The 18,429-nt window shown below is 41.1% G+C and overlaps 1 protein-coding gene across 1 annotated transcript in view; it reads left to right on the forward strand.

Annotated features, from left to right (window-relative positions):
• The window catches only part of myo15b (myosin XVB), a 109,662-nt gene that overhangs the window by 63,245 nt on the left and 27,988 nt on the right, over positions 1–18,429 (forward strand). The window contains 14 exon segments of the mRNA XM_061094468.1: positions 17–89; positions 193–375; positions 489–598; positions 918–985; positions 1,203–1,287; positions 2,019–2,051; positions 2,192–2,272; positions 2,650–2,753; positions 2,894–3,133; positions 8,736–8,814; positions 9,052–9,180; positions 15,190–15,307; positions 16,158–16,245; positions 18,190–18,409. Coding sequence (XP_060950451.1) covers positions 17–89; positions 193–375; positions 489–598; positions 918–985; positions 1,203–1,287; positions 2,019–2,051; positions 2,192–2,272; positions 2,650–2,753; positions 2,894–3,133; positions 8,736–8,814; positions 9,052–9,180; positions 15,190–15,307; positions 16,158–16,245; positions 18,190–18,409 — 1,611 coding nt within the window.

The following is an 18,429-nucleotide window of genomic DNA, read 5'->3' on the forward strand; positions in this document are numbered from 1 at the left end:
TCTAACATTTTTACAGATGAGAAGCTGACAACTGAAGTTGAGTCATGGACCACTGGCGAGCAGCTAGCAGCGTGGCTTCTTCATTTCAGGTACTCATCTAATGCAGAATCTCCAAAGAATTCCAAGTGTCTCTAATAAAGCTTGAACATTCTCCTAGATTTATTTGCTCTATGTGTCGTTGGTGTGTCATAGAGGTGTGTCTGAGGCAGTACAAGGCTGGTCAGTGTCTCTGCTGAGTGATGAAGGCTGGTCAGATCTAGCTGGCTCTGATTTTGTCATGGATCTGCTGGCTGGAGCAGAGGCTGACGTGCTGCAACCAATAGAATCAGCCTCCTCTACAAACTCTGACTACCTGTTCAGCAGTCACGGAGACAGGTGAAGCAGTTAAAGAGCAACTCTTTTTTTTGGGGGCGATCCAGAATGACCAATGTGAGCATCTCCGTGTCTCCTTCAAACTCCTCCATCTCCCTCTCTCTATTTTTCTCCAGAATGCCGGCTAAAGATATAGATGACCTCATCCCTCCGGCACCACCAGTGCAAGCTCCTGGGCTTCCCCCTTATGAGAGAAGCCCCTGGGAATCAGATTATCCACGTGAAAGTAGGTGACAGATTTAGATTTACATCTAAATATACAACTGTAGAATTAAAAGTAAAATAACTGACAACACACAAACACCCCCCCCCCCCCCACACACACACACACACACACACACACACATATACAGTACACAAACACAAACGGGTGCTGTTTGGTAGTTGAAATATATTCAAGATTCTATATTTTGTTCACACAGTGCATTTCAAAATTATTCCATTTTACCTCATTTGGCTGAAGGTGAAACAGATATATATGTACTTAATGAAGATGATGGCCATGGCCTATTTTGTAAAAGGTCTCATAAGCTGTCTGTTTGCAGGGCACGGTCAACAGATAGATGCCTACGTTGATGACTTGTTCGATCCTGTCCTCGACCAAGGACCTCCAGTCAGTGAATTCATTATATATATTTCTAATATATAACACTAACCTGTGATTGATGTTTCTTTGTTCATCAGAAACACTTCAGTTTTATATTGTGGGGTGTACACAGTGTGTTCACTGGCTGCTCTGTCACTCACAATTGAATGTATTATGTAATTGTGTGTGTGTGTGTGTGTGTGTGTGTGTGTGTGTGTGTGTGTGTGTGTGTGCGTGTGCGTAGGATACGGAAAGAGTAGCAATGTTAAACCACAGGATGAGAGGAGGAGGAGGCATCGGACCAATGTATCCAGGTATGTATGGATCTGGTAAAAAAGCTAGTCATATGGTTGCATTATAAACAGTCTCAAATGTCAATTTCCATCCTCATGTTTTTATTTTGTTCTTATAACTGTTAATGTGATGAGAGCACAGGATGTTAAGTTATTTTATGCAATAAGATTTGTGCTTAATTTGCATACTAGGGTTGTAAAATTGTCTCTCGCTCTCTCTGTGTTGAGAGAGAGACAGTGTTTTCTTGGGATTGGCTGGTTTACTGCCCCCATCTCAGTAGAACTTGCCACTGTTTGCTATTATTTTATTATAGTATATTATTATATAATATTAATATAATATAATATTTTGCAAATTAACATTCAGCAGGGCTTTGCAATCTGGAAAGCATAAACCACCATCTGTCTTAGACAGTGATTTCAAATAAGAATAAACTTGATGCACAAAAACAATATTAATCTGGAAGAGTAACAGAGGAGACAGATACAGGTACAATGGGTTTCAAATGAAAACAATAGAAGTACCAGTAAAACTGGGTACATGAAGGGCTTCTTGGATTTTATTAAAAACGTAAATGAGCAATCCATCCATATTATGCCCAGACACATGAATAAATAAATTATATTAACATTAAGTATGTAAAAAATGGAAATCTAGAATATCAGAAAACTGGTAGCAGAATTTGCATATATCACTGCCTGTCTGTTCCAAGTGAAGTTTATTAAGAAATATAACTTACATTGCAATAAGGTTACTTGTATTCCAGGTGTTCCTATGTCGATGCCAGGCTATTCTATGGGTATGTAGAAAGCTCATGCATGCCAATTTTTTTTGTCCCGTAATAAAACCTTTTATTTCCTGTTCTGTAATATTTTCTCATGCCTTGATTATTCTGTTTTATTTGAGTATCTTTCAATTTTCTCTTCAACTTCTCTGCAGGAATGCCAGTTAACCCCTCAATGCACAGTTATTATCCATCTCCTATGATGCCTACCATGACAGCCATGCCAAACATGCCAGGTAATCCCCTGACATTAACTTTTCATCCAGTTTATGAGAAATGCAGAGAAAATAAAACATTTTACAGGGACCTTAACACTATGTAAATTGGAGAAAATATAATTGTGTACTTATTGTATGCACATATACTTACTGAATACACATTATCTACCCTAATGTGAAGAAGTAGTCTCAACATTTTTTTAGAAAACGCACTATTATAATATGTAAAGCTAGCTTAAAGATACATGAACAAACAGTGGGTTCAATGAATGTAACTTGATGTCATTGTCTGTTCGTGAAAATATTAATGAATACAATAAAGTAAATGCAGTGTTTCTTTGATATGTAATTAAAACGTAGCCGACTTCTATCTGACCCTATATGTCCCTACACAGCAATGATGATGCCTCAGGCTCCCATGCCTGCTCCTCCTGTCATTGACCAAATTCAGACAGCAGCAGCACAGCAGGCACTCATCAACCAGCAGGCACATCTCATGGTGAGGAGAAGCACCAATAGCATTTTTTTTTTTTTTTTTTACAGCACAATGGTTAATGATTCAATACTACATTTGCCCCTCAACTGTTTTCTTGCCTCCCTAATTTGTATTTCCTTATCCTCACTTTTCCCTTTCTTTAGGCCCAACAAATGACCTTGCAAGCAATGAGTCTGTCCCAACAGCAGATACAAGAACAGCAGAAGGAACAGAGGCAGAGACAGAAAGAGCAGGACAGAAAGCAAGAGGAGGAGCAAGAGGAGGCGAGGAAGTGGAGCAGGCGGTCTGATCAACGGATCAGTGAAGCTCACTCAGCCCCACCTGTCCAGTCCAAAACACAGACAACTAAAAGCACCTCTACCTTTAGGCAACTTGAGCCAGAAGTATGTAATATATATTTTCACACATCTTAATCTTACACTTCCTGATTTTTTTTTACTGCTTTCCTTTCAACATTTTATTCTACAACTTATTTTTATTCTATTTATGTTCAGGTTTATAACCTCCCAATATTAAAACCTTTTTTTGAGTTTCATTGTTTTTCCACTTGCTACAGAAGTGGTCCAATATTCCCCTTTATTTATGTTTTGTCCAATCTTTATGCACAAGTTGTATGCTTATTGGTTCAAATTTGCTTTCACAGCATTTTTGCATGACACTGTATTAATGAGTGAAATATATTTCCTCCTGTCAAGACACATGAAAAGGCAAAAAAACGTGGTATTAAAGCAGTTTCCAGTTACATAACTTGATCAAAATACTCCACAAATACATGCATGATTTGCATGATATTGTAGTCTGGTGGTATGTACCCCTCTAATTTACCTACTACACTTACTCCTATATTGCGCTTGATGCCTACATTTATTTGTGGGTTATGTTTTACGAGTAACATAACTTCAAATTTGTATGTAAAAAAATATGAGATTGTTTTAATGCTGTAAAAACAATAGTGGATCTTTCAGGACCTTCTGTCTTCCCTTAACTTTCTCTGAAATGTCAGTCAAACAGGAGGACAAAGTATGTCTGTTTAATACATGTTTGGTGCTCTAGTGATTATTTCCAGCAACAGGATGATGTGTGTTTCAGATACTATTCCAAATAAACTACAGTATTCCTGATAGTGAAGGATTGACACCCAGCGCGACTCCTAGTTGCTAAGGTGAAGGCCCTTGCTGTTGTATGTACTTATGCACCAACAGCAAGGACAATTTCGCCTGAGGACTCTAGTTCTGCTGGGGTCTTCAATGCTCATGTGGTTAAGTATGGAGAAAGTAGAGTGACATAATTAAGAGGAACGGCCTGCGCATTTATGTGCAGCCCTTCTGTATCATACATCACTCATTCACCTTTGGCACGGCTGCCAGGAGCAACTTGGGGTTCAGTATCTTACTCAAGAACACTTGAGTAAAGGCTCCATTATGCTACTACGAATCCGTTACGGACGAACAGACAGATCGGACGGACACTTTTTCATTTATACCTCTACGTGTTGAAAACAATTCACCGCCAGAACAGTAGGTGGCGCAACGGAAGACAAGCTTGGAGAAGCCTACCTCACGAGTTATCAGAAGAAGTCCACGCTGTCTATTAGGGATGCACCGATCCGATATTTGTATCGGTATCGGTACCGATATTGAAGAAATTTCTAGATCGGGTATCGGTGACAATGGGCCGATCCATATCGGCGGTATATTCAGTGTAATTCTATGCTGTGCGCTGTGAGTGACGTCATACGCAAGCAACACGCAGGGCCGGCCCTGCCAATGTTGGCGCCCTTGGCGAGATTTCAGAATGGCGCCCCCCCCAACATACACACGCAAATTGTCATGCATCCCCAAGAACTTTTGGACTGTATACAGATGCACACACAGGCAGACAAAATTCTAAGCTATAAAAAATAATAAAAATATATAATAAAAATATAAAAAGTCTGAAATCAGCTGAACTGACAGCATATCATGTCATGTCGACAAAAATAAACATCAATGATGTCCGCAATCGGGGTGATTCTACCTCTATATTGTTCTCCCCCCACACACACACACAAGAGAGTATATGCTTGTGTGTTTCTGTCTGTTTAGACACAACTGACAAATGTGTGGATTAAGCAGTGTTTGGCAATTTACTGAAAATTAGTAATTAGTTACAGTTACTAGTCACTTCTTTTAAAAGTAATGGAATCACCTCACCAGTTACTGTATATCAAAAGTAATTAGTTACTAGGGAAAGTACTTTTATGTCTGCTTTTTAAATCTAATGAATATGAACAGTAAGGAACAGTCAAACACAATAAACATATTTTTTAGACCTATTTATTGTAATCAACAGGGCAACAGGCCCATTTGTGGGTCATTTGGTACCGGGCTGCACAGAAAGAATAAACATTTTACATGTTTTCTGTTTTTTATCTAATATCCGGTAATTTTTCAAAATAAGACTTTTTATTTTGAAAAATTACCGGATCCTCTGCGTTATGACTCATGCTTTATGCATGTCAAGACGCTTGTCTCGGTCACGTCACTTTTTCGCTAAACTATATTGTATGTATATGTATGTGTATTCAATCATGTATTTAATATATCACTTATATCGTTTAAAATATATACATTTTCAGGGTGTTTTCCGGCCCGATTTGCTCGCGGCGAGCGAAATAGAACAGACCCCGAAACCATCGCTGCAGATCGGGAGCGGCCGAGGCGCTTCCCGCAGCTTCCCGCCACGACGCTGCCGGTGCGAACAGCCCGATTATTTAACATGGGCGCGGAAAGGAGGCGGACAGCTTTCGTGGCGCTTCTATCTCCGGTGCGTCCCCGGGTTTAGAAGATGATGTTGTGATGTGAATGTATTGGTTTATATTGCATGTGTCACGTCATGATAAATCAGTCCCTTGTGCCGCCCTCTCTGCATTTTGCGCCCTAGGCAACCGCCTACTTCGCCTATGCCAGGAGCCGCCCCTGGCAACACGCCGTGTTTACAAAATGCAGCGAGCGAAAGGATCAGCTCCCCCGTGTCACTTATGAGTTTAACAGCACACTGGGGGGGGGGGGGGGGGGCGGTGGCGCCTCACGGCGTCGCTGGTGCGGGGGGCTTTTTCTCATTTTCTTGGGACCGCGGGGTGGTGTCCGCCGCCCGCCTTCCGCACCGGCGACAACTCTGGACGCGTGTCGGGCCCTTCTCGGGGATCACCTCAGCTACGTCGCCCGCTGGGGGAACCCTCCGGTCTGGGGGGCCCCCTCCGGTCGCGCGGGGGGGGCCCTCCGGCGGTGCGCCTCGGCTAGCGCCTAGCAGCTGACTCAGAACTGGTGCGGACCAGGGGAATTTACTGTTTAAGAAGTATCGGTAATCGATCGGTATCGGCCGATACTAAACCTCAGATATCGGTATCGGAGGTGAAAAAAGCGGATCGGTGCATCCCTACTGTCTATTTACTTACTCCCCACTTACACACAGTGTAGGCTACTATGGTAAATGGTAAATGGATTTGTATTTATATAGCGCTTTTCTAGTCTGATGAAGACCACTCAGAGCGCTTTACAGTACAGTTTCACATTCACCCATTCACACACACATTCATACAGTGCATCTACTTGCAGCACTTTGTTATTCTATGGGGGGCCATTTAGGGTTCAGTATCTTGCCCAAGGACACTTCGGCATGCAGATGGTTCAGACTGGGGGTCAAGCCCCGACCTTCAGGTTGGAGGACGACCACTCTACCCCTCAGCCACAGCTGCCCTGTAATGTACTATGGCAACTAAATAAAATAAAGTGACACCCAGCAGGTCAAAATGCTGATGTAGTCGTTTCTTAGCGCAGCGGTTCCCAGGTCTTGTTTCCGAACTGTGTTCCTAATTCCACAGCTTGAAGCTCCGTGTAGCTTGAAGCTAGACGGAGCTAGCTAGCTCCGCTCCCAGCTAGCGTCAACCCCAGCTACCACACACAGTCAGCAGGGACTCCCGACACTAACTACTACCCAGTGTTACCACCGCAGTTAGCATGGTGGCTAGCCCGCTAGCCTACCCCGCTAGCACCGGTTTGAAAGCTCGTTATAACCGTATGTGACCGTGCACACATGCCCTCAGTGCTCTAACGAGCCACCGGTAGCCGGACAACTCCGCTGGCTTAACACTAGGGCTGCAACTAACGACTATTCTGATAGTCGATTAGTCACCGATTATTGAAACGATTAATCGACTAATCGGATTATGAATGACACAAATTCTCAATTGCTATTATTTAGCAAGCAGCTTTTAAATTTAGCTTGAGGTTGTTCAAGGCATGTGATGACTGAAAATAAAGACAATAAAGATAGATACTTCATTATAAAAAATGTCTTTTTATAAACGTTGCTGCATATAAGGGTACTGTTGACACAAAAGCAAAGACAAATCAAGTTTTTGTCCATTTTATTAATAAAAACATCAACAAACGAAACTACAGTCGTAGTTTATATATAACATCTGACAGAGGCGAGTCCGCATCGTCTCCGTTACGATGTCACACGTGCCTCCTCCTCAAATGCACGTGTCCTGCTTCCATGGAGAGCAGGTCCGCTGTACAGATACTGCAGGTAGTTTTTCTCGGGCTATGTTAAGAGTGAAGTTCTCCCGAACTTTTTACTTCCTGGTGTGCGACTGCGCGCGGCAGCGGACGCCGACATTGGTCCATGTTTTGTCGCTATTGCACATGCGCGACAGAGATAGGAAGGGAGCGAGATGGCTCACTCCTCAGCTGCTTTCATCAGCACCTCCGGTAAAACAACATTAAGTTCCGCTGCGCGGCACGAGAAACACGCGCTATGACGTCACCAACGATTCATCGACGAGTAAATTCGTCGGCGACTATTTTGGTCATCGATTTTTGTCGACAACGTCGACTAATCGTTGCACCCCTACTTAACACACACGTCACATTAATCATAGAATCGTAGTTGTGTTTGTGTTTATTGTGAAGCAGGAAGTTTGAGGTCTGGAAATGTGAAATCCGGAAATTATGTCGTTCGCGGACCAATCACAGCCTAGGGCTGTCCGTGGGGTCTCCGAAATAAACACGGACAGTTAGAAAAATCAGAGGTGCACGAAAAGCTCTCCGAGGCACTCGGAGAGGGAGTTCCACGGCGGATAGGGCTGTCCTATCTGTCCGTATCCGAAAAAACAGACAAGCATAAAGGAGCCTTAAGAAGCTGAATGGGGGCAGGGGGGCTTTCTGATTAGTAGAAATCCTGCTCTACCTTCTGAATTACAGAAGCCTCCATGGATTGATTGACCATACATATTGGGTGTCTTTAAAAATAAGGTGGTTCATAAGTGTACCAAAAAACCTTAAACCGGTGATCAACAATCAATTTTGTGGTCGTAATATCAGATCTGCAGCTGTATGTCTTGTCTTGGATTAATTTGTGAAGAGAGGAAAGGAGCTATCAACTGAACACTACTTGGTGATGAGGTGGATCAAATCGCTGTGCTCAGAAGGCTGCTGGGCAGACTGGGTAGAAACCAAATAACTAGTGTGGGTGAACAGGGAACTTCTGGTAGGGACCACTGTCTGCGAGGTCTTAAACTCCCCTCTTTAAGAATTTATCCTGCATCTCCATGGAGGCTGGGGACATGGGATTCCAAATTGCCATGTTCAGGGCCCCCATTGCAATGTTGTTCTGGTGGTTTCATCAGATAGTGACCTACAGTGCTTACTGGGATGGTTTGCATGGTCTGGCAGACCCAAGCTTGCTGTAGGACATATCCCATCTAGTCGCTAACACCTCATTAGGAGAAGCCTGAAAATGTGGGTGGGGAGGGGGATATCTTGATCATCCTTCTACTGCCACAACCCAAAGATGAAAGGATGTTAGCATGATATATTCATTGTTAGTTTAGCTCAGAACATGTGGTTTATTTGAAATAATGCAACCTTATGCTGGTATTCCCTTAATGTGAAAATGTGATGTTACTGAGTGTGTTTACGTGTGTATCTATTTGTACCACAGCCACAGATAAAAGTGGAGTCAACGGTTCCAGATAACCTGCCGTCCTTTACACACAAGAGACAATACTTCCAAAAGATTGGTGAGTGGAGCTGACAAAGTAAAACATTTGAATACACAGTTTTCTCATTGAAAGCATACGGTGTTAGTAAGTCAGAAGATTAATATTATTCGTTAAATTACACAGGAGGCAGATGCTGCTAAGATTTCTAATTGACTGTCTCAATGTCTCAAAGCTAAATAAGGTGTTCTTAAATGTTATACTTAACACTTTTCCAATTTTCATTCTTCATCATCTCTCTCCCCCACTGTTCTGAAGGCACTCAGTCCCAAGAGGAATTAAAAACCCCAAAGCCTCATCTGGTCGTCTCCAGCCCAGTTACACAGCAGCCACCTCCCTTGCCATTAGATCGTCCATCACCCCCACCTACAGCACCTAAGCCTGATGGTAAATAACAATGGGCCTCATGCAAGAACATTTTTGTATTTTTTTCCCAAATGTCTCTTACATGTGTCCATGTGAGTTTATTAGAACATGACACGTCAGATTCAGCAAATTCTAACTTCGGACAAAGGTCCTAATGACCTTTGCGAATATGATGAATACTACCTGTACGTATATTAGTAAACGTGCATGACAATAGCAAATTAGCCCTATTATATGGCTTCGCTTCCTGCCCTGTATTTCAGGAAGTGTTCATTAACGAAAAGGACATCAAGGAGTAAAAGAGGAACAATCTGAGTTTCGAGATTGAGTTCCTGCTTTCAGAGATACAGAAAGGAAAGTTTGGTATTTTTAGCAGTGTCAGCAGGGCAATTAAGACACTATTAATGCTATGTCACCTGTGGGTTGCAGAGTCACAAAATAAAGAACTGAATCAATCTGACAGAATATCCCTGACAATTTGATGACTGCAATCATAGGAGGCATCATAGAAGTATATGGCGGAAAAAACAAGTGATAGGTGATATAACACTGGCATATTTTCCACTGGTTCTGGTAACGAGCAGTGGTGGAGAAAGTACTGAAGTTTAGTACTTAAGTAAAAGTGCAAGTACCCAGGAAAATGTATACTTAAGTAAAAGTAAAAAGTACTTACTTTTAAATTTACTTTAAGTATTAAAAGTAAAAGTACTCACGCAATGGGTTGTCTCTCAATGTCTAGGCTGTGCCATTTTGATAAAGAATGCAGATATAGCTACTGGTAATACTCATGCCTCTACAGATGTCACTACTAGTAATAATTATGAGCAACAACATTTGCAGGTATGGCCTGCCCCTTTAAGGAACGGGCCCAGAGAGTGACGTAGTGCACCTGGGTAACTTGCGCAAGAAGTGTGTGAATACCAGAAGTGAACGAGCACCTAGAGGTGATGAGAGAGTTGCTCCGGTGGACAGTCAATAAATAAAGTGGCGGCGTTAAAACTAAAGAAGACTGTGTGTGTGCGTGCGTGCGTGCGTGCGTGTGTGTGTGTCACCCAGATGCGGAGCTGACGAGTGACCCTCCGTCGGCCCAGCGCTAAACAGAGTAGCTGAAGGTTAGATAGTGATCAACTGCGAACTTTAACAGGAAGAGTGGACATGTTTGTTGGCGTGTGTGTGGCTGCGTGTGCGCGTGTGTGACTGTGTGTGCGCGTGTGGAGCGCTGGCGGTCAGTGGAGCTGCTTCTCCGTCACAGCAACATTTTGGCGAAACTGTGTTCATGAAATGTAACGAGTAACGACTCATATTGTAGAAATGTAGCGGAGTAAAAGTATAGATAATAGCTGCAAAATGTAACGGAGTAAAAGTTAAAAGTATGCACTATTGTTTTTACTTAAGTAAAGTACAGATACGTTAAAATTTACAGTACAAGTACAGTAACAAAGTAAAAATACTTCGTTACATTCCACCACTGGTAACGAGGTAACCACTTGGTTGGTTGCAATATTCGGCAATATGTAGCAAGCTAAAATTCCTTCTCCGGTGTGTAGATCCACCACCAGCTATGTGCCACAACTATGGATGGGTATCTTTTTTTTTTTTTTTTAATACCGGTGGTTAACCGATACTTTTAAAACGATACCGGTGCCTAAACGGTATGGAGGACCATACATGACTTAAGTATAAATAAATAAATACAGAAATAAATAAATACAGAAATAAATAAATACAGAAATAAATAAATAAATAAAAAGGGAAATAAATTAATTAATACAGAAATAAATACATAAATACGTTAATAACAACAGAAATGTCTAAATAAATGTTATAAATATATTTGCACATTTATTTATTCCCTGATTTATATTTTTCACGTTTTCAATCACCTTATGCTAATGAGAAAGGCGGGCCTAACCGCAGTCTCATGCAGGATTGGTCACAGGAGTGTAATTATCCAGCCTTTCAATGCTGACTGGTGTCCAGTAGCTGTTTGCAGTGTTGAGCCAGTTCACACTTAAATTAAACTAGTTCAAGTTCAGAGGGTTAGTTCAGGTTATTTTTTATTGGGATGATTAAGGTGTCAGTAATCCTGACTGTGAGCGTCACGTCTCGTGTTCTACTGAGCACAAGGAGAAAGCAGAGAGGAGGAAACAGAAGCTCCAACTCGGTACATATCAGCTGCAGCTTCTGCTCTGCCCATGAAGCAGCTGATCTCTGAGCAGATGTGACCAGAGAAACTCGGTGTTTTTACTGTTTCCACTGTTTTACTAAGTCACTCTGCAGCTGCTTCGCGGTGACGAGCTCAAGTCTCAGTCACTGCTTCTGTCTCTGTGCGAGTGTGTGGTACTGAGGGGGGCGGAGCCACGGGGCCTGTGTGCGTGTGTGTGTATAGCTCAGTTGACCAATCCTGCATGAGACTGCGGTTAGGCCCGCCTTTCTCATTAGCATAAGGTGATTGAAAACGTGAAAAAATATAAATCAGGGAATAAATAAATGTGCAAATATATTTAAGAGATTTATTTAGACATTTCTGTTATTAACGTATTTATTTATTTATTTCTGTATTAATTAATTTATTTCCTTTTTTATTTATTCATTTATTTATTTATTTCTGTATTTATTTATTTATACTTAAGTCATGTATGGTCCTCCATAAAACGGTGCCTGAACTAATATTTTAAATTTTTTTTAAAAAGTGCACAAAACGACATTTAGGAAAGGATTTTTTTTTGCCAAATATATGAACTGATTAAAGTAGATTATAAATATAAATAAATACAAAACACTTTTTAACTTAAAACTATGAATAATATATGAACTGTTAACAAAAGTTTACACTATACTTAAATAAATAAAATAAATACAAAACACACACACTCTGATTCGTGACTCTGGGCTGTCGCAGGCAGGCTTCGGCCCGCCTTCGTCTATTGTGAAACCTTTCTCGTCGTGGTCTTCGTTCCTCCCTACCCCAGCCTTTCCAATCCGACCCAGAGCCGGTCGCAGCGCACCGCCATGGAGGAAATGCGCCCGGCGGGGGCCAGCCAGCGCCGGGGAGAGGTCTCGCGAGGAGATCCTCCCACACCTGCACGGAAGCCCTGACGCACACGTAACGTGGGCAGTGCGGAGACAAGACTTTGTCCACCTGTAGCTGCGCCCAACTCATGCGGGGGCCCGACGGGAGGCGCCCCTTCTCGTGAAGGAAGGAGTGAAAGTGTGACGAGGCGGGAGGAACGAAGTCTTCAATTGGCTCAGGCACTGAAATGAAGCACCGAAATCTGTGTTGCATATCGGTCCGGGGAGGTACTGGTTGTATTGGAACCGGTGCCATATTGGAACAGGTTCTCGGTAACCAACCCTAGCCACAACACGTCAACGGGGCGGCTGCGGCTGAGGGGTAGAGCGGTCGTCCTCCAACCTGAAGGTCGGCAGTTCTATGAGGGGCAAGTCGGGGTTAAGCATCTTGCCCAAGGACACTTCGACATGCAGACTGGGGATCGAACAAAAAAGTGCTGCTAATAGATGCCCAATGTGTGTGTGAATGGTTGAATGTAAAACTGTGCTATAAAGCTTTGAGTGGTCTTCAAGACTAGAAAACCATTTACCATCCACCTGGCTCATCAAATGCACTTACCATAGCATAACTGCATATGACAGCTATTGTATGGGCACTCCTGTCTTACAGGTTGACTAAAGGTGTCATGAGATTGTCATCACCCAGTCACGTAGAGAAGATACAGTACATTCTACATTTCTGTAAAAGATCTAAAAATACATTACATGTTGACATATAACCATAGTCAAGCCAGCTATCTCCATTCCGGGAAAGATGCAAGCTAGCTGCACAAATTGCACATTTAACAGAACAGAGAAGTTGTGCACTCTAAGCAGCTGAAAAATTAAATAAAAATAGAATTGCAGAGTTAAACAGAATAATGTCAACATAATTATGAGTTGTAAATTAAATAAAGTATTGTTGAGTGAAACTAACCTTGTATTGCAGGCTGAACCCAGAACATGTCAAACTGTATCCTGTACTGTAACCACAGTGTGTGGTGGTTGTTCCAGGGGTGGAGAGATAGAGGATGATTCTGATGCAGCTGGGGGCATGGGGGAGGTGTTGGGTGTCATGGCTGTGGCAGTTGTGTCAAAGCTGGTGAAGGTGGATGAGGGGGTCGTGGGGGAGATGGGGTAGAGAGGTAAGTTGGGTCCCACCAGTGACCACCTTTTCATGTGGTCAGTGAACTCCAAGATTTGGGAGGAGGGGGAAAGGTTTATTAGATAGATACATAGATTACTTTATTCATCCCCGTGGGGAAATTAAGACATGAAGGTGAATCTTCATAGGCAGTTGTTGATGTGAGGTGTGTCACATCCTCTTGTTCTTTTGCTCTGATGTTCCCCATGATTAATGCTCATATCTGGGCATGAGGTGGATCCCCTTCAGGGTATCAGCGGTTTTTTATTTTGACTTCCTTCTTGATGGATGATGCGAGAAGAAAAATAGGTTGTGGGGAAAAAGTTTTCCTGCTCTGTTGAGGGGTCCATCTGCCTTAAAAATATGTCTGCGATCCCAGAAAAAGTTGAAGTTAGCAATAGTTAAAGGGCACTAAAGGGGCAATACATGCAGTTGAAAGCCAAATGTTCAATGCCAAAGATCTAGAGTGTCTCAGCTCCTCTTCTTACTGGTGGTAGAGGGCCACTGATAAACACTTCAACTGACTGTGCTCAACAGATCAATAAAATCTTGATTCAGAATTTCAGATTGTTGCTTTATGACATTATTTGATCCAGTATGCAGTATGATGCCTTTTACAGTGGGATGTGCAGCTACAATATGTTAGCTTCTTCCTGCCATATCTTTGGGGAAATACAATTTTTTGGTGCTTTTACTGCACATGCTTCTCATGTATTTCATATCAGTCAAATGTTAAGGCCCAGTTATTAACTTTCTCTGTAGCCTTTTCATTTCTAAATTACTCAAAGTTCTTACTCTTGGCTGTGAGTGTGATAAGTTATGTAGGTCAATAGATTCTGATCCAGTTCTCCCTGGTCCTTCCATGTTGCAGATATTTCATACTGTTCAGTTTTTCACTAAGAGAGTTCCAGGGAGGACTGCCACTTGAAGATTTTGTATCTAGTACACAGCACTCCCGTTTGTTGGCAGTCTTGTTGGTGCACGTTAGCTGTGTATTAGCTGTATGCTCCTGCCCACTGTTTTGAGTTCATGGTAACTTAGTGTCCTTTCAACCTGGTCTACTTACCTCTACATTTGAAGAAGAGAAGGCGGGCATCTTGCTGCCAATTAGCTTTGGCTAAGTAAAGACTGTGGAATCACTGCAGTGCATGCTTGTGTTGTTGGTAGGCCACACTCACACCACTGAGAAGCTGAAAAAATGGCAAAAGCCTTCTCTATTCACAAAATTTTCATCCAAGTTATTTTTCCTATCAAGAAGCCACTGGTTTTACTGTCTTACGTCAGAAAAACACAAATATCAGTAGAAAAATGCAAGCAAAAGCGAGAGTAAGCAAAAAAGTGTCTGCACTGTTAAAGCAGTGGGAGAGAAAGCAGGAGATGTTTCTATCAGAAAAAGCATACTTTTTAAACAGTGATTACTCATTAACTATACAAGATATAAAAAATAGATAAATATCTGCAAAGCTAGAAATATCCAGACCCATTTAAAGTTTGAATAATGTATGTAGAATGTGAGAGAAGAAGAAAGATTTCAAAGACATGAAGTTTTTGAAGAGTTGCAGATTTTCCTCATTCTTTTGGATGAGAAATATATTTAAAAAAAACGTAATAGTAGGTATCAATTGTATCATAAAAATTAATAGTAGAAGTGTTCTGAATGCACTAAATGTTATGACATTTAAATGGTTGAAATTGGTCAAAGTATGTGGGAGTAGTAGAAGTAATAGTAGAAGAAATAAAGGAAAGAACAGGAACACTGAAGAGCTTGAAATATATTTCTGTTTGTCTTTTCTGTACAGTGAAGTGTCCCTTGGTCCCTTCTTCTATGGAATCAGATCCTCCGATCGAAATGCCTACAGAGTCTCGGCTCACACCCACATCCAACATCAGAGAAATCATCAAACTTTACAACAGCCGAGCCCTACCAGAGCCCAAACCCTTTGAGCCTGTCAGGTCAATTTCACTGTTTCATCTGTTGTGTGCACTCTTCCCAAATGTTCATCATGTCTACTATCCTATATCCAAAATGTGCAGCTCTTTGAAGTATAACTTCTGAATTGGATTTAACTTTATTCTGCAGTTAAAACCTGGGATGTCTCTGAAACTTGTCTCACTGTTCTTGCATTGGCAAGATTGAAGCTTATATGAGATGAAAACATACTCACAATTCATGACATTAAAAATATGTTTTTAAACTTTGAAATCAAAATTTGAAAGGTTTAACTGCAGTTTGGCCATCACAGATTTCAGGTATCTGGAAGCACATCATATCTATTCTGTCAAGGCACTAATTCTGGAAGTAGCTGTAGGTGTTGGCAAAGGAGGAATAGGAAGTTTTGTGTGATGGGTAGTTGTTTCTAAATCATTGTGTTTGTAAAGATACTGATCACCTACCTACTCTCTCTCATTGTAAATCACCTACCTACTCTCTCACTTAGGCCTCTTCTGTTATAAACCAATAAGGTAAAATCTTGGGTGTTCTTACAGTGATGTAATTTCCAATGAGAGATGTCAAAATACTCATGCACAGAACAAAGACATTCTCTGTTCAGGTAAAAGTAAATTGATGATGAGCGTGTGTTGTTATTCCTCTGTTAACTATACTTAAATCACTAAGCACTATATAAATCAGTTATCGTATTAAACATGCCCCATTTTAGATAATCTACAATATTAATATCCCATAGGTGCAAACCCATGCTCCAAACAAATAAATATGATCTTGCGGTTTGATCTGGTTTCCTGGCTATGAAACAATTCTTTATTTATTGTTGGTAATATACTGTTTTTATTCTCTTCACAGACCCTGTGCACGGCATTTTCTAAAGAAGGGTGACCCCAAAGAGGAAGCTTTGGCCAAACTCAAAAACAGCTCACCAATGCCAGAACAGGTCAGTGAGGTCTAGAAAGTACAAACAGAAATAAAAGCTGCTATAAGCAGCAAAAGGTTGGGGCCGGGCATTTTGAGGAAGTACAGGAGGAAGAGGAAAATTAGCTTTTCATGATGCATTTTTCTTAAATAGACATAAGTGACTTCACTTCACTCATTATGTAACTTGACACTTTGACTAAAGACAGTATGCATGGCTGCTGACTATTGCTACTGTTGTGGCAATTTCCACAATAACCTCACTACCAACGAGGAAACGAGACTCAAAACTCTCTTACAGTATTGTCACACTTTAATGCTCAGAGCATGGTACATACCACAGGGTTGAGTCTGTAATATGCACATCAGATAGGAAACAGTTCACTGTCTTTATATATTGGCTAACCACTCCCAGGTGGTGTGTTAATCAGTCAAAGGTTGAGATCCTTCGGTCACATGAATACTTCACAATGGCTACAGGAGGGCAATCAAGGCAATATGCATTTAGTGGCTACAGGAAACACATGATCAAAGAGAGGAAGCAGACTAATAAATTGAGTTACTACAGGAGTCATAGCATAATCAAAGAACAGTCAGACGAGTAAAACATTCAGTTTCTGCAGGAAAGGCAGGATCAAAGATACATTGTCTAGAGGAAATTACGGTTACAGTGGCTATGGTAATCAAGTCAATACACATTCAATAGTAAAGGAGACAGCATGATAAAGGTTACATTAACATAGAGAAAACCAGGTTACTGTCTACAGATTCAATTATGATCAAACAGACGGGAAATACATGATTATTATGGTCAACTGTTATATTTCCCTTACACTACTGAAATAGTTACAGTTATCATATATAATTTTGATCATTATTAAGATCTTGACCTATGTAAAGTGCCTTGAACTCCACAAATACAATTTTATTGTTCTTCATCTAGACACTATAGAGATGTCTGTGATTTATTTTCACAAAGTTTGATTGCTCCATGATTGAGAAACTGATGTTTAGAGAGGATGTATTTCCATTGACTGCAATGGGTGACATAATGATACATTTCCAAATATTTTCAAAGATTCTGTTATCGAGATAAAATTCAGAAATCTTTCACGTCACATCTACAAAGATATGAAAATGTTGTTATTAATTTTTCTGAACATTGGGAATTTATTAAGTGTTAATTTCCAGAATTTTTTACTCTAAACAATGTTGATGCACTGTCGCCTCAATTTTTGATAAATCTGGTTAGAATGTTTGTGGAAGACAGTCTGATGATGCGGTGCAGCAAATTTGGTGTCAATTTATCCAAAATTATAGGAGGATATAGGTTCATTATTATAGTTATTGTAGTAGTTCTAGCACTTACAGTTGATTTGCTATGAATTTTAATTTTTTTTAACTTCAGACGGTTGTTGTAGCACCACCATCAGGACGATTGACCCGTAAAGCCAGTTAAGGACTATTGACATAGGACTGGACCTATATGCTGAGTTTGTTTTATTCATGCATGGGAAGGTGGATTTCCTCAGAAGAAGAATAACATTGAGAGAACAGCCTGGCCCCTAATTAAAATGGACATAATTGTGGCAATGGATGATGCCAATGGGATCCTAACACAGTTTTGCTGGACAATCAACTGTAGCAGGAGTCCTGGTTGTTTTAAATGTTATTAATGATTTTAGCAGGAAAGGCTGTGAATACTTTTGTAAATAAGTTCAGTTTTAACTTTTATTAAACTTGCAAAAAAATTCCAAGAACTTTACTTTGTCATTAGGTTATTGAGTGTAGATTGCGAAAAAGCTTGATTTATCCATTTATAGTTAAGTCTACAACAAAATAAAGTGTAACAAAAGTAAATGGGTTTAAATGTTTTTGAAGCCTCTGTCTATTGGATAATGCACATAATATTTTCTGGCCCTACTGCGTGTAGAAAAAGTGCCTGCCTCCTTCACCGCCAGTCAAGCCTCTTCCAAGAACCCCACCTTCGCCTCCTTCCGGGGTGGGTTCCCACATCATCTCCAGCAACATGAAGCAGAAGCAGCGCTCCCTGGAAAGCCTGTTTGGTTCACAGCGTTCGCAGCGGACTCCACCTATCCCAACTGACTTGCCACCAGCTCCTCCACATCCAACATCCACCTTGCAGGACATCCCTGACCCACCATCCATGGCTGCCCCATCTCTCAGTGAGTATTGCTTTTATCAT

Source organism: Limanda limanda, chromosome 21, assembly GCF_963576545.1.
Source record: "Limanda limanda chromosome 21, fLimLim1.1, whole genome shotgun sequence".
Lineage (NCBI taxonomy): Eukaryota > Metazoa > Chordata > Actinopteri > Pleuronectiformes > Pleuronectidae > Limanda > Limanda limanda.